Raw genomic sequence first — 15,759 nt, forward strand, 5'->3', positions numbered from 1 at the left:
AATTTTGGTGGCGATTGTTAGTTTTCAGATATGTAGGAACACTAAAGTTTTTACTATAGCCAGCCAGCAGCTGGCCTGTATGCTAACTCACACAGCTAACGAGCCCGCACAGCTAACTGTCCACTCACGCGGTCAATCAGGCAATGATAAAGTGCCGATACAACCAAGGTTAGCGGGATCTGATTGCCGTCTCACCGAGGAGATACGTAAGCAAAAGCTGACTCCGCCCCACAGATATATAGCCAGATTGCCCATTTCTAAGGGCTATTTTGTCAAAGTCAATGGTAATTCACTAATTTTCCCTAAACAAATAAATGCAGTAAAAAATGGAAGCTAATAAATAGCTGAATAAAAAATACATAGGCTACACTGAGCTTTTTGTGAAAGATGTAAATTCCATGCAAGAGCTCCCTTTAAGAGCCCAAAACAATACATGAAAAAGTCACATTTTGCCATTTCGCCGTTTCTTTAGTTTCTCTTGTTTAACTTCATGAGGAGGCAAAATATTCTAGAAGATTTCAACCTCAAAATCACCGTGCATCACCTTTTTTTTTATATTCTTACAACAGCATCAACAAATCCAGGACAGTGCAGATTTATTTACAACGACTGCGCAAACAATAATCGAGAGGGATTTGTTACATAAAGTTAAACATTTGAAAACTAAGTTGCACTTTAAAAGTAAAACCGTGCCATTTGTTACGATCTGCATGCTGGGCAGGGAAAAATACTAAAGAGCCTTACAGACAGATATGCAACTGCAGGGGTGTTGTTGAGTTCCAGCTCCAGGGCCTGGTGTCTCCCATAAAGTGCCGTAACTCTTTTGGACCAGATTGAGGGAATGTAGTCTCTCTCATGGAGCTGCCAGTAAAATGAAAAGATTCTGTGGAGGTCCAGAGCCAGACAACTGCAGTTATACACCATCAGGCCCAGCTCCTTTCTCTGTGGGGTGTCGGCAAGCAACAAAAAGCCACCAATGATAGAGCAGAAAGGTTGAGCAGGGCACACACAGTTGTGCTTTATAGACAAATTTGTCCTGCGATAAAGACTGACAACAAAACCTGATAGTGTATTCATTTGAGGATAAGAAGTAGGTCAGCAAACACATTAAGCATCATAAATATACTTTTACAGGGTCATTAATTTTCAAATGGTTGTTCTTATTGTTGGAGTGTGTGACCCACTGGGAACACACCAAATGTACATTACTTTAATTATCGCAGTTGGCAAATTCATTACTTCAGACTTTATTTCCATCGTTTCCCTGCTGCATGGCCAGTCTTCATTTTTTTTCTAATGACCCTATTATGTAGTATATTGACTGTATCACTATTGATTCATCCATTTTCTATAGCCGCTTATCCTCATAAAGGTCGCTGGCTTGCCTATCCCAGCTGACACTCTAAACTGGTTGCCGGGCATTTGCAGGTCACATAGGGACAAACAACTATTCACGCACCCAATCACATCTCAGGACAGTTTAGCGTGTCCAATACACCTGCCATGCATGTTTTTGGAGTGTGGGAGGAAGCTGGAACCCACGCGAGATCGGGGAGAACATGCAAACTCCACACAAGAAGCTGGAATTGAACTCGGACCCCTTTACTATGAGGCGGATGTGCTAACCACTCAGGCACCGAGCCACTCACTGGAACACTACTGTAAGTAAATTAGTTAATAATAATAATATTTTGGAAAAAGTAGGAGTTTTTGATCCTCGTTGAAATTTACACCTGAAATAACCACATACTGATGCGGTTCATTTGTGCTAGTTCATTCTTTGAGGGATGCTAATACCGATCCTCAGAAGAGAGCGACAACCTTCGGTTTTGCACAACACATGCAAAATGTTGATGTTACCTTGGAGAACGACCTCCAGTCCATGTGAGCGCTGCCGACGTAAAAGTGAGTCCGATCCACAATCCAAAATGAGGAATGAAGCCGTCCTCTGGTAAGAGCTGTCATGTTAACCAAATGGATCTCTGCCTCTGGACAGAGACGCACCAGAGTGGGTGAAAGAGTTCAAAGTTGGAATGAAAGGCTATTTTCCAAATGCTTACTGTGCGTTGCCAAAATCTTCTGTTCTGTAGAGTTTGTCAGACTGCTGGCAATCTTTAGTTTGATCCCGCGGGATTTCAAGCTGAGCAATCTCTGGAACAAAAGCTGACCCTGAGGAAGTGGTATTAAGTGTTTAGACATTGTTTCACCTCGGCAGGTCGAAACTCATTAATTGGGGACATGTAATCTTCAAATCAATTAAAGTTTTCTCTTTTGGATGACTTGTGAAAACATTTAGACACATGCTCGACTGGAAGTACTTGGTGAATTCATAACTTTGTACCTGTCTCTCTGTGCTTGACATAGTTCCTTTTTCTGAAGGCCTCAAGTTCCAAACAGGTGACACTACCTGGACTGAGTGCTTAGCTTGGTCCAACAGGGTGTGGAAGCCAACCAAGAGTGGCAAACTGGGTCTGCCTTTCAAGTTTTCTTTAAGATCCTCTGGGATTGTCTCCATAAGGACAATGCTGCAATATGGGAGCGTCAACAGATCAAGATTTCTCTTGTCTTCTTACCATATTATGCTTTCAAGGTTCCCTGCGTTGATTATCTCACCGGCAGTCAGTGCGACAATTTTCTTCTGTGATTCCATCCTCACTGTCCCCCCAAATATCCACAGAAGAGAAGATAAGCACCAATAGCACAGCAAAGCAGCATAGCAATGCAAAGATGGCAATGCACTTCTGCTGAGTCTGACAAGTCAGAAGACACACACAAACACAACAATTTATAGTCGACATTAATCTACCAAGGGAAAACCGTATGAACAGACTACAACATGCCAATTAATGTTGTAGCCTTGAGAAAGTAAGTAATGACCCCATAAATGTTAATTTCCCCAATCAATACACTGCGAAGCGAAGGCCGGTTTTGTGATCGATAAACAGCAGCATTTGTTTGTTGTTTCGGATACCGAATACAGCTGTTTTGAAAACGTGACAATAGGGCACAAGGAAATCGCGTAGATTTCTTTCCACAACACAGAGAAACTTATGACTCAGAAGACTTGACTTTCTTTACACTGCCAGCTTTGTTGTCCCTCTTGAAAGGGATTTTATGAGCTCTGTATCACGCTCCAGGCCAATGTATTGGAATATTAAAGGTAATATTTGTGTCCACGAGTGTATATTGTGGCTATATTAAAGATGTGGGGGGGTAAGAGTGGTGCATCACAGCCCTATTGGCCTAGCGCTGTCTCAAAAGCCTTGATTTTTGCTGTCTTGAAAACTTTGCTTGCCACTGGATATTTTCATTCTTTTTTTCTCTTTGTTTTGTTACTGAAATTTCGAGTGTCCATTTCACCTACCATGCATGTTTTTGGAATGTAGGAGGAAGTGCCCGGAGAGAACCCACACGGGCTCGTGGGGAGAACATGGAAACCCCTCACAGAAAGGGCCGAACGAGGTGGATTTGAACTGAAATCCCTTAACTGCGACACCGAGCCGCCCTTGCATGAAAACATGATGACATCAATTTACTTTCAAATTTAATTTTGCATTGCATACTCAGAGACCTTTTTAAGAGCATCACAATAATGATGGGAAGCAGAGGCGGAGCTACGTCGAGGCCAGGGGTGGCTGTGGTCATCCCTGGTCATTCTCAGGCTACATTTTTGACAAGCCTCACACTTTGTGGAAATATTTGATACCTCAGATTTTTCCGTCATTTTTACATACTTGCAATATTTTAAAATCCCTTGATACTTGACAGTTATTTGCATATTTGCAGCTGCATAATTTAATCTAACTTTATATAACAAAAATAAGAAATATTTTAATTCATGAAACCCTGAGTGCATACCATCCCTGGCTGTCCCTCAGGGAGGTGATGTGTCACTTGGCCACCCCATTGAAGCTATCTCAAAGAATGTTTGAAGACGCTTACTCATTACTATTTCTTCCAGCAATGTAAGGACAATGTTTGCCTGTTCTCTCCCTCTCGTCTGTACTCCGTCTCAGTTAATAAGGCTGCTGCAGCACATTGTGCGTACTGTACTATCCTTTAATGCCCACTGAGACCCTGAGATTCTCATTAGTCTGACCAGAGGAAAAGACCGTGCTTGACATGCAGATGCGCACAAGAAATCTCATTGAACAAAAGTTCCACTGAGCCCTGGGATGTTGCAAAGGTTATTTTTGTGCTGAATCATCTAAAATTCACCAAAGAAATCGATTATGGAAATGACTGTATTCCATAAAGTTACAACATATTCAAAACACAATTCAAACTTCCACAGTGAATTTAAGAACAATGTGCTCCACAACAATAACGGATTCAAAATTTCACACATTAAATACATGCATATATGAAAGTTGGGAACATCACCTTTAAGGGTTCCTTTATGGCCGGTCCTGCCATGAGAGCTGCACTCCTTCTAACTTCTCTAACATCAATGAATCTGCTTCATTAGTCCGTTTGGGTCTCTCAGTTCGCTCCGGTTCCAAACTCATACTTTTAACACTTCATCATGCATATGTTTCCCTGTCATCCTGAGGCTTTGTTTGTGTGTACCTATATGTCTGTGTGTGCACTTCATGTCCTGATCTTATTTGCAGCTTGGAGTGTGTGTCAGGGTGAGTAGTACAGAATGAGCAAGTGTGCAGCTCCATGCTGACTCAACAGAGGCAGTGGGAGAGATGGAGACAGACCAAACCCTCTTGTTCAAACCACCAATGCAAAACTGCTGTTTTGAATCTTAGCAGTCTCACTCCCTCCCCCCCTCCCTGACTCCTTCCTCCATTCCTCCCTTTGTAATCTTGTACAGTTTCGACACCAAAATCCCACCCAAATTGTCATGCATCTGAAAAGAAGGCCCCCCAAATCAAATCTGTAAACGCTTCCTCAACTCTCATTTGCCTGCATTCCATGCTGCGCTCCGACTGATCGACTGTCTGCAGTGAGACCTTCCTCCTAGTAAACGCCCAAATGCTGTTTAATATGCATCTAAGCCTACAAATAGGCTGATTTCTCTCAGGGTTAAATGAAGCAGTAAAAGTTTTAGGAAGCGGCGTAGCACTATTAAATGTATAAATTTATGATGTGACATGCTTCATAAATAATTAATTTAAAAAAAAACAACCACACAGACCCACACACGTTTGGGTGTGTGCATGCATATGTGTTTGTTTGGTTGAATAAGTTGAAGCTGCATATTTGCATCCCGTTTCATTGGCAGATTGTAAAAGCCACCTTGACTGAACTTGTTTATGGTAGAGAAGCAACATTTTTGGAGATTGGATTAGTCATGGGGAACTGTGGCTAGCATGTCCTCCACATCACAGTTTTATATATATATATATATATATATATATATATATATATATATATATATATATATATATATATATATATATATATATATATATATATATATATACACACACACGCACGCACGCACACGCACACACTGGACCCCCGTGTTACAACGTCCCTGACTTACGTCATTTTAATGTTGCGACCTGGAATACTTTTTTCCTCCCCTCTTGATGGCATTTTTCCGGATTTGCGCCTAAAACAACTCATGACCCTAGGGGCTTGGCTGTGTTTATGTTTTTTCGTCTCCATTTGCAGGCATTTTTAGGTAATTACACTTATTTTCAGTTGCCATCCCTGCAATGCGTCACTACAATTCTGGTCTGCTATTTGTCAGCGTCTCCTCACGGAAATGATGGCCTGCTATTGGTCGGCCTCACTTGTTTCAAAATGGCGGAATGGTAAAGCTTTGTTAGAATGTGTGTGGTTACAAAACCGTGTTTATAGTGGATTTTACTGCTTAATTCAAAGTTGAAAGGGGTAGCCATGGGTCCCAAGATTGCTAGTGATGTTAAAGAGAGAAGTGAGAAGATAATTTAAATGGAAACGATGCTGGAGATAATCAAGAAATAGGAAGCTGGCCTAGCCTAGGCTACCCTTATTAGGGAATATGGGCATAACAAGCACCACTCCAAGGTAAATAAATACTTTCTATATTTTGTATATATGATGTTTTCTGATTGTATACATGTATATTATATACATGTAGCACTTACTATACTATTTCAGTACCAATTTTTGATATGTATGTACAATTTTGATGTTTTTACCTGGAGTTCTAAACACATTAGCCATTTAACATAGCTTAGGATTTCCTGCCATACGGTGAATTTGTTTTACGAGCCCAAGCGCGGAACAGACATAAAACGGGGGCTATATATACATATGTGAGCCTCTCAAGGGATGCATTTCTCAGGCAGGTCTTCGGGTAAGTCTGACAAAGTGCAATCCATTTCTTGGGGGTTGGACACTGCTAAATACCCAGAAAACATATATTAACAGGAACAACAAATATGCTGGCGCATGATATGTACACCTTGGCCCCTTCATATTTCTGGCAAGTCCTTAAACTGGATGCAGGCCAAGAACCAACCTAGTTAAAACATTGCCCAGGAAAAGCAAAACTTAAATGATGAAAACAAATAATCACACAAAAATAAAAACTTGACTAGCATATCTATACTTTGCGTTTAATCAAAGAATTTCAAAACAACTGCACTTACCTGTTGATTGACTTTTTTTCAATGACTACTTAAACATTCACCTCAGAACAGCAACTTTCTTGGGCGTTTTTACTTCCCTCAATCCAATCTCGTAGATGAATAGTTCAACAGCAGAAAATAGCAAGTGTAACAATATATTCTCCTGTTCTTGGCATCAAGCAAGCTGCTCTGTTTATACACCATGTAGACTGAGAGATGTGAGCATCATCAATTTTGTTGTTTTAACTCTAGGCTATATGGAAACTTACATAAATAAATGTCTTCTTTGAATAAAGTCATCATAAGTAAACCTGATCTTTTTTTTTTTAATTTATGACGTAAACAGATTAAATATGAAACCCTGCATGAGCAATCAATAAAATCCTAATAAGGGTACTCTGAACTCATTCACCAGAATTGATTGCTATAAATGTCAAAGATCCATTTTTATTGGGGTGGCAGGCAATGAGTTATCGTATTCATGCTGATGACAGCTATGCAAGTCAAAAATCAATTTTAACTGGGCCGGCAGTGAATGAGTTAAATGAAAGTGTTCCCATTGGTTTTGGAGACTGTTAGGTATGGCAAGGGAGTGTAACACAATGTCACATCTTCCGTAAGAGTTTGAGCTGCTCAAAGCATGCTCTGTGACAGACTAAAAGGTCTGCGAGACTAGAAATGTCTGAGTCATATCTCGAGGGAGATGACTGCTCTTACGGCTGTACCCACCATGGTCAGACACATTTTTTTTTTTTAACATATATTGCTCTAGGATGTTTTTACTACCGACAGAAATCTGAACAACTCACCACTTTTAAAAGGTGATGATCACTATTTACGGTACATTGAACATTACTCAGAGATCTTGATGTCGTGACTTTAACTTCTGTAAAAACCTGAACATTTACACATTTTAAACATTTCAAGACTAAGGACATGAGTTCTATTAAATCATTTCCTATTTTTATAATTAAAAATGGTTGATTAAAACCATTGACAACCATTTTAATAAGGTGGTTGGGAAACTGAGAATAATACTGAGTGATGATTTTTACCAATCCATGTATATGAAGAGGTTTTATTTTAAAATTATAAATCCATGTTGATTATTATGGGATTGTTTTCAATTTTTTTGTTATTTACCTAATATTATTTGCAACTTTTACAAATACAAACCTTACCTTGTATAAAAGAACACATTTGCTCAATCTAGAAATGTTAAACTAGAGGTCCTTTTTTTTTTTCTTTTTTGGCTTCGGTTCATACAAGAGTTATGACTTTCCTCCCATCAAAAAAGCCCCCCGGTGAATGCCTGTGAAGGACGTTTCGCTGTTGGTGTCTCACCTTCACACCAAATGTCCAATTGGTTGGGGTGCAATCACAGGAAGTATTGCCTTTTTGTTAGGCTTTTCATTTTTTGTTGGTCTTCCATGTTACTGTTGTATTAAAGTCAGGATGATATAGTGAGTGAAGGCTGACTGGGCACATCGCCATGTTGATGTGCCGCTGGGCCATGAGCCAAATGCTTTAGTTTTGTATCTTGCAGTAATATAAAAAAAGATCCTGTCTGTCTGTTGGGTTGAGTAAGCTCTATCAGTGTCAGGCTTCAGCAGAGCACTACTAGCTCGGTGAAAACCACCAACACAAGCTTCAGTCAGCTAGATTTACTGAAAGCAGCCATCAATCTTGATGTCCACTCTAGGTGGATAAGTACAGCGTTTGACATGATGCTCACAGGTTTGCCTATTTCAATGCGTTAGACTGCATTTTAATAGCTTTTGTGTTTTCAGTAGTGCAACAAAAATGTACTTTTATACCTACTGGTCTAATATGAATTACTTTTATACCTTTTGGAGGACAGTGCGTGATTACATTATTTTTATTTTTGTGGTAAATTTCTTTAAAGCTTGAAATGGTTCTGGCCAAGCTACGTTTCCGTAATCTGCCACCAGGCGATGCTGGTTGGTGATGAAAATGAAGACTTCTTGGACTCGGGCATCTTGGTTGGAAAAAGATTTATTCCATAGTTTGTTACTGCTTATTTTAATGCTAGCTCAGTCAAGACGGCGGGTGCCCACATGGCCCTTTTGTTCTTCCTTTAAACCCATTTATCTACTCAAATTACATGTCTGTGTCAATGACTTATTGGTCAAGATCTCACTGACAAATCTATTGCAAAGAGGCTTTAACAAAATACTGAAGAAATTAATAAAGTAAATGAACATCCCAAAACCCACTTCATTTTCGAATTTTAAATGATTAATATTTCAGGTTGAATGTCCAATGGAATGCATTAAGCGTTTCAAAAGCGTGCATTACCACCTCACATTAAGCCCCTAAGGAGCAACAATCTGTAAAAGGCAAATGCTTCTACTTCCTTCATTGATTGGGATATCAACATGCTGAAAACATGACTTGGTGCATACATGACGTCACTTTGCACAAACGATAGATCACATCCCATCACAGTTGATGATAAATCCGTTCCTATTTAATTCGTTTGTTCCTTAATTTGTACAGTGGTGTTCGGTGTGGCCTTTGGAGAATTAAAAAAAAAAAAGAGTGATTTAACATCTCCATTTGATTATTTGTCAAGTTTTGTTTTTTTGTGCGTGGATATTTTAAAACCAATGTTTTACTCATCAAATAAACACTGGGATTAGTCATACATTGCACTTCATGTCATACTTATGTTAGAGTAGTGGGACATGTTGTTTTCACCTAAAATAATGTAAACTTAAACAACGTGGGCTGAACTCATGTAAATGAACACTTACAGTCATGTGGCGCTGATATGCTAAGATGATGCTCGTTCCAATGGGGACAGGGTGAACAGACTGGATTCCATTGTTCACAGTGGAAAGTTTTTCGAAAGGCTCGGTTCGTTTGCGACTGGCAAACCACTGCTGATTACCAAAATAGCCAACACGATGATGAGAAATGACCACAAAATGCCCACATATTCAATAAGATGAAAGCTGTTTGCATAATGTTCAACTTAAAGGCACCCAAGACCTCACCGGAAGACGGCTAATTTACATATGGATTTTTTTATTTGTAATATGAATGAGTATGACCAAAAAAAACAAAAAACAAAACAGAAAAGCTTGAAATTGGCATCCTGTCCATTTTTAACTCAAATAACCTGGCAAACCTTTATTGGATCCACCCATCATCAATGATATGAAAGGAATTGAGACAAAACTTGTGGCATGGCACCTTTATACGATGTTTGTGTCCACTGTCAATGGTTTTGCGCACGCGCGTTCATGCATGTGTGCGCGTGAGTGAGTGTGATACCAGTGAGGAAATGAGTGATCAATACTCATTGTGACAACAGACCTCAGCCTTTTGCATCTTGTCTTCAATTTATACTCTACCGGACTTGATGCACTAAGAGCATTAAGAGCACAGTGAATGGGCGTAAACCTGAATCCATTTTACTCGTTGCCACTGGCTGAATGGTTCCCTCTAGTTTTTCATGCATAAATACTTTTGCAATTGGATACTATAACTTTTACAATCTTAACTGGCCGCGTTCTTGTCACATACGCTTCCAGAGGCAGGTTAAATAACAATCGACCTGTGTTCGTCTGAAAAAGAAAACCAAACAAGTAGGCATAAAAGTTTGAAGTTGTCGCCTTACCTTCTCTAGTTTGTCTTTACGGCGGAGAAAGATGGTGGCAGAGTAGCCCTGTTGTTGGGCAGCGCTGAAGCTGCTGTTTTTCACTTGGGACAGATCAGACAACAGGGCTGGGGGAGCCTCCTCATGCCCCCTCGACCTTGGATTAATTGACAGTTCCATTGATGGCTTGTGTGTCTGTCTGCCCTGACTGCAGGGCCACAAAACAGTCTGCCTCAAGCTTCCTTCACAACGAGATGCTGACACGTCCTTCTCTGTCTGTCATTTGGAGATGCGATTCCTTTTTGTCTTTCTATGAGCCATCTGACTTGCAAGCTGCAGCACTCCCCTGTGCTCTGTTTGTGGCCAGAGCACCAACGCCTTCTCACACTCCCTCGTACTTGTTAGGGAGGGCCAGTGTGTGTGTGTGTGTGTGTGCGTGTGTGTGTTTGTATGTGTATCTCATTGGTCTAGTAGCAGGAAGGGAGGGGCATGAAATAGGCCTCTGGATATGATGAAAATGCAACAGGAGATGCTGTGGTCACAGAAAGAAGAGCTAATCTGATTGGGAAACATCTGATAAGAATATCAGAGACAGGGAAAAACACACAAGTACAACTATAAAATCTATTTTCTCAAAAACTCAACTGCTGCATGGAATGCACAAAATAAACTTCACCTCAAAAAATCTTGCAGCGACAGCCACCATATGCTGTTGCCTGCTGAGGATAATTGGAGAGTTTTACAGCCTGCATAATTTATTGCTACAAAAAGGTGCTGGTGTAAGAGGAACACACTTCCTTTTGTACGCTTTATATGGTTGAAAAGAGACAGATTCCTACTATTAGTGATCTTTTTTATGAAGAAAAATGGTAACCTGTTTATCTGTAAGTGCACAATAGTATCTTAACTTCTAAAATCTAGTAATCAATCAAGAATCATTTGGCTAAGGTAACATGTTTGTGGGAACAATTTAAAAAACAGGCATTTTACATTTTTTTGCTGGTCTGACAGTGCCATTGTCAGTGCCCCGCCCTCCTCCGTCGTTCAACCATTTTTGACACCCCGAAAATTGTAATCATCAGTCTATCAGACAGGTTCGTTGCTCACTGCCATTGTCAACACCCCCCATTGGTCATTTCTGCCATCAACACCCCCAAGCAACCCCTTGAACAAAAACATAGTAAGCATTCCCCCAAAAACACAAAAACAAAACACAGTAGTAACTATAGTAAGCTAAAGAATCAAATTGACCTATGTACCTTCACAGTAACCGGCAATAAGTTATCATGTCTGCTGAATTTCATACATGTAAGTGCAGCCTGGACTAGACCGCAATTGGCAATCATGCTTTACATGATATTCAACCTCTGGAATGACATCGCCTCTGTGCAAAGAAAGGCATCCCAGAATGCTTTGCTTTGCTTTTTTCATGTAAATCATACAGTATTTAAAAAGCAAAATAACACAAAAATCTCTTAGTACTGGACTTAAATCTGAACATTACTTTTGAATTTAGGGTTTTAACATAATCTCAGTGAGCAAGGATGTGTACAGAATGCATTTTGGTTCATGAAACAATGACTCAGAAAGGCAATACAAACAATGGCATCCCCAGAAATGGTTGCTGATATGCTATGATTAGCAAGTAGTGAATTAAGTAAAGGCAAATATTTCACTTAATGGAATATACTCCACTTATTGATTGTGCTGTTCTATAACCAATAACATTCACAGGGTGTACCTGTGGAATTCAAATTCTGGGCACTGAAAACACAACAACAATTATTAAGCTATGACTGGCATTCTGATTTTTCCAACTGTCACAAATTTAGTTCTTGGTTGATGTTCTTTTATAGGGTATTTTTTTCATTCTTTTTTTCTTGATGCAATGTCACGCAGTTGAGCAAAACAGATAGCTAGGCTGGTAGTTGGCGGGCGATGCATTGAGCATCCCTGCTCTAAATTATCCTTAAGTGTGGTTGGGTGACTGAATAGTTTTTCGTCTCTATGTGCCCTGCAATTGACTGGCAACCGGTTCAGGATGTCCTCCGCCTAGTGCCTGTAGACAGCTGGGATAGGCAAAACTAGTAGACGCACAAAAATGGAAAATGTATCCATCCTTTGTCTAGGTGGCATGACTTCTTTAAGCTCTTGGGTTAGTAGCATCAGCCGATTGTAAACAACAATTTACCACATGGGAGTTGGGAAGATGGGAGTGAGTTGGAGTACCTGACTAAAAATCACACAAAACAGAAGAGAACATTATAATTCCGCACCGGAAGGTCAGAGCCTAGATTCAAACTCAAAATTTGATGTGTCAGTTATGCTAAAGATGAGGTAAACAAATATCCCTAATACAGTGTGTGTCAAAGCGCCCTTCATTCCTTATCACAGCATTCTTTTAGACAGGATTCAATGTAATTTGAATATATTGGTATACTGTACTTGCTAAGAAACACTGCCCTACACTCCTACGCTGTCACGCTAGAAGGTAAGTTTAACTCATACACTGATGAAGCAGCATCAAACACAGAGGGGTGGCTCTTGCTCAAGGACACTTTGGGTCAAGGGCACAGCAGGAGATCAAAGCCACAACCTTCAGCTCATGAGAAAAACATTTACCCAGCCCCGAAAAGTTTATCCTGTTTATCTTGTGCAAAATGTATCGTGGTGACTCTGATCTGGAAAATGTAAGTTAAAAATGATAAATAGTATTGTTTTTTTTTTTCATGAACGCTGTTCTGCAAAACATCTTTCCAGTTTGACCATGTGTGTCCTATACCCTGAATCACTCAAGAGGATAATATTGGAAAATGCAAATGGTACAACATGATCAGGTTCTGAAGAACAATCTTTTGCTAGGTTGCATTTCCTATTTGTGACACTGAGTGTTGTTTTTGGTTTGACAAGGTGGATGCCACTGCAATTACTCAGAGAGTAAAGTCGATAAAAAATTGATGGCCCTATGGAAGAATTGCAGTCTATAGGCCACAACACCGACAATGACTTAAATGACACAAAACGATTCCGGGGTAGTCAATTGATTTATTTTTGTTTGTTTTTCATGTCTGATGTCACCTTTGGTCAGATCAAAATCTGGCCCCAGTCATCCTTGGATCATCCTGGACATAGCACTCAATGGAAAAGGTTTGGTTACCTTTTGCTTTTGTGAATGTGGTGATGCTTTGCATGTACAGTATATCCAGTTTCATTGACCAGAGTGAAAACTTTGTCAAAACTTGTTTATAGTAGTGATGTAAAAATTTTCGCGATCCAACTGATCAAGCGGCACAGTGGAGGACTGGTTAGCATGCCCACCTCACAGTACGGAGCTTGTGGGTTCATTTCTGGTGCCGGCCTTCCTGTGTGGGGTCTGACTAGTCATATTATGGCTCTTGCAATGTGGTCCCAAAAAAGTGTATCTCTCCACCTGTTAAGAGGCCAGACATCCCCAGATGGAGACAGTGAAACAGCTCATTGATTATGTCTGCAAACAGTCGATTTGAAGTCCTTAAGTCAGAATTCAGGGCCAAATGATCTTCTCTTAGCCATGGATTCCAACACCTCATCAATGACCTTAGTGCTCCTTTTGACACTGTTGATCATCACAACCTAGTAGAACGTCTTGAAACATTGGTTGATATTTCCGACACTCGGAAAGGAGAACTCGTGTATCTCACGGTGACCTTGAATTTTATAATGTTATGTGTGGTGTCCTGCAGGGATCCGTATTTGGTCCTCTATTATTTAATATTATATTATTATATTATATGTAAATATAATATTAGTATTCATCGCTAAGCTGACAATACCCAACTATGTATGCCTACAGAATAACATATCTGCATAATTGCTTTAACCAGGGAGCCTGCTTTTCCAAGATTAAACAATGTTTATCTTCCAACTTTTTGTTTCTAGACCTCAGTAAAAGAGAAATGTTGATTATTGGCCTCACTATTCATCAGCACCGCTTTAAAAACACCACTCTGAGCTTTGATAAATGTACTATTACCCTAAGTGCTACAGCAAATATTCTTGCAATATTATTCAACACAATTCTCTCGTTTCAGATGCACATTACGCACATTAGGAACATTTAGAGAACTGCGTTGTTCTCCATCGTAATATTCACTCTATCTTGTCTCCTAGTGATGCAGAGACATTAATCAATGTGTTTGTCACGTTCTGCCTTGCCTAAAGCAATGTCTTGCTCTGGTAGTCCTATGTCCAGCATCAAAAATTTGCAGTCAGTACAAAATGCTGCAGCAAGACTCCTGACGAGTACAAAAAAAAGTTTGCTCCCATACTCCCTTTCTTTTGGCTTGGAGAGGAGATTAGTTGGTGATGAATGAATTGAATGCTGCCATTGTGCATCTGTGCTGAACAACCGGAGTGAGTTCAGAGGTGCGCCATCCCCGTGAAGGCTTCTGTGGAGATGGACTGATCAGGCCTGATTTTGAGAAGGACCTTACCCCAAGGCATCTCTCTGCATCATGTCAGCAGGATAGGCACTTAGTGCTCTTCATTTTAGAACTCGGCATCTATTGCAGCCTGTTGAGCCTGTAAATGTATGTTTGTTTGTTTTTTCACTGGTGAAGTCTGAGCCCCTGTGCTGAAGAAGGGTTATACTAATAAATACGACTTCAATTTACCTGGTCAGTTTGAGGGAAAAAGTTGAATGTCCACTATTTTCAAGGATTCTTTACTTTTCTGACCTTGAGATCAAAATGTCAAAATGTTCCTATTAAGAAGTTGTGAATTGACTTTTATTTTGTTAGTAATCAAAATCTAAATCAAATCCACTTATAGTTTAAAGGAATCCTATTGTTATTTAGCCATTTTCTGCAATAATGAAACATTTTGTCTTTCAATTAATTTTGTAACTAAATTGTTATTTATGTTCAATGAATACTATCAAAAACATTTTTCCACTTGCTGACAACCAAAAATGACATTACATGTGCTCAAAACTTATGTGATGAACAATCACAGCCAACCGGTTTCCTGGGTTTGGTTACATGACATTTGAAAACAGGTGCAATATTTCAATTGTTTTGCATCCAAAAGTAGTTATCATTGAACTATACGCAATACTTATTAATACACACCATCATAATTATGTAAAGTTTAACATAACACACATACAGTGCACATTGATCAAAGATAAACAGGTTTAAACATCTTATAAAAGAAAATGCCTTCACTCATCCAAAATAATAGATGCACTATATGCAAAACAGTGTTGCATTATTATTGGTTCTTATTGTTTTGAGTCAAACTTTGGCTTTTGTTAAATATTATTTATGTGTGTGTATGTATGTTTGTATGATTTTTTTTTATTTTTATTTTTCTGTTTTACACCTGTTCTAGTCAACTTGTCCCTTGTGACTTCCAACCAACTTGTGTCTTGTCCAGGTGCTCCTTGTTGTCTTGTCAGTTGTCTGTATTTAGTTTCCTGGTTTCTTTCAATGTCTGTCCGGTTGTTGTTGCTGTCATGGCTATTTGTAGTGGTGTGTGCGTTATTTGCTGTTGCTTTTTGTTTGAATCTTTAATTTTGAATTT

The 15,759-nt window shown here is 39.5% G+C and overlaps 1 protein-coding gene and 1 long non-coding RNA gene across 4 annotated transcripts in view; one reads left to right on the forward strand and one right to left on the reverse strand.

The window, feature by feature from the left end:
• The window catches only part of pld5 (phospholipase D family member 5), a 13,425-nt gene extending 2,861 nt beyond the window's left edge, over window positions 1-10,564 (reverse strand). The window contains exons 1-6 of one of the 3 annotated variants that reach the window (XM_088419975.1): window positions 10,219-10,564; window positions 2,614-2,750; window positions 2,342-2,525; window positions 2,061-2,169; window positions 1,861-1,988; window positions 745-861 (exon numbers count right to left, since the gene is read on the reverse strand). In XM_088419975.1, coding sequence (XP_088276101.1) covers window positions 745-861; window positions 1,861-1,988; window positions 2,061-2,169; window positions 2,342-2,525; window positions 2,614-2,750; window positions 10,219-10,377 — 834 coding nt within the window. In that variant the 5' untranslated portion in view covers window positions 10,378-10,564. Of the gene's footprint in view, window positions 1-744; window positions 943-1,860; window positions 1,989-2,060; window positions 2,170-2,341; window positions 2,526-2,613; window positions 2,751-4,383; window positions 4,614-10,218 lie in introns of those variants that run through there. The other 2 variants (XM_088419974.1, XM_088419976.1) reach the window with 2 other exon arrangements.
• Window positions 1,454-15,759, forward strand: part of LOC148420948 (uncharacterized) — a 26,719-nt gene continuing 12,413 nt past the window's right edge. Inside the window, exons 1-2 of the long non-coding RNA XR_015866192.1 lie at window positions 1,454-1,661; window positions 1,773-1,905. This is a non-coding gene — a long non-coding RNA (uncharacterized LOC148420948). The remainder of the gene's footprint in view (window positions 1,662-1,772; window positions 1,906-15,759) is intronic.

This window comes from Hippichthys cyanospilos, chromosome 7 (genome assembly GCF_059441005.1).
Source record: "Hippichthys cyanospilos isolate Australia breed blue-spotted pipefish chromosome 7, RoL_Hcya_1.0, whole genome shotgun sequence".
Classification (NCBI taxonomy): Eukaryota; Metazoa; Chordata; class Actinopteri; order Syngnathiformes; family Syngnathidae; genus Hippichthys; species Hippichthys cyanospilos.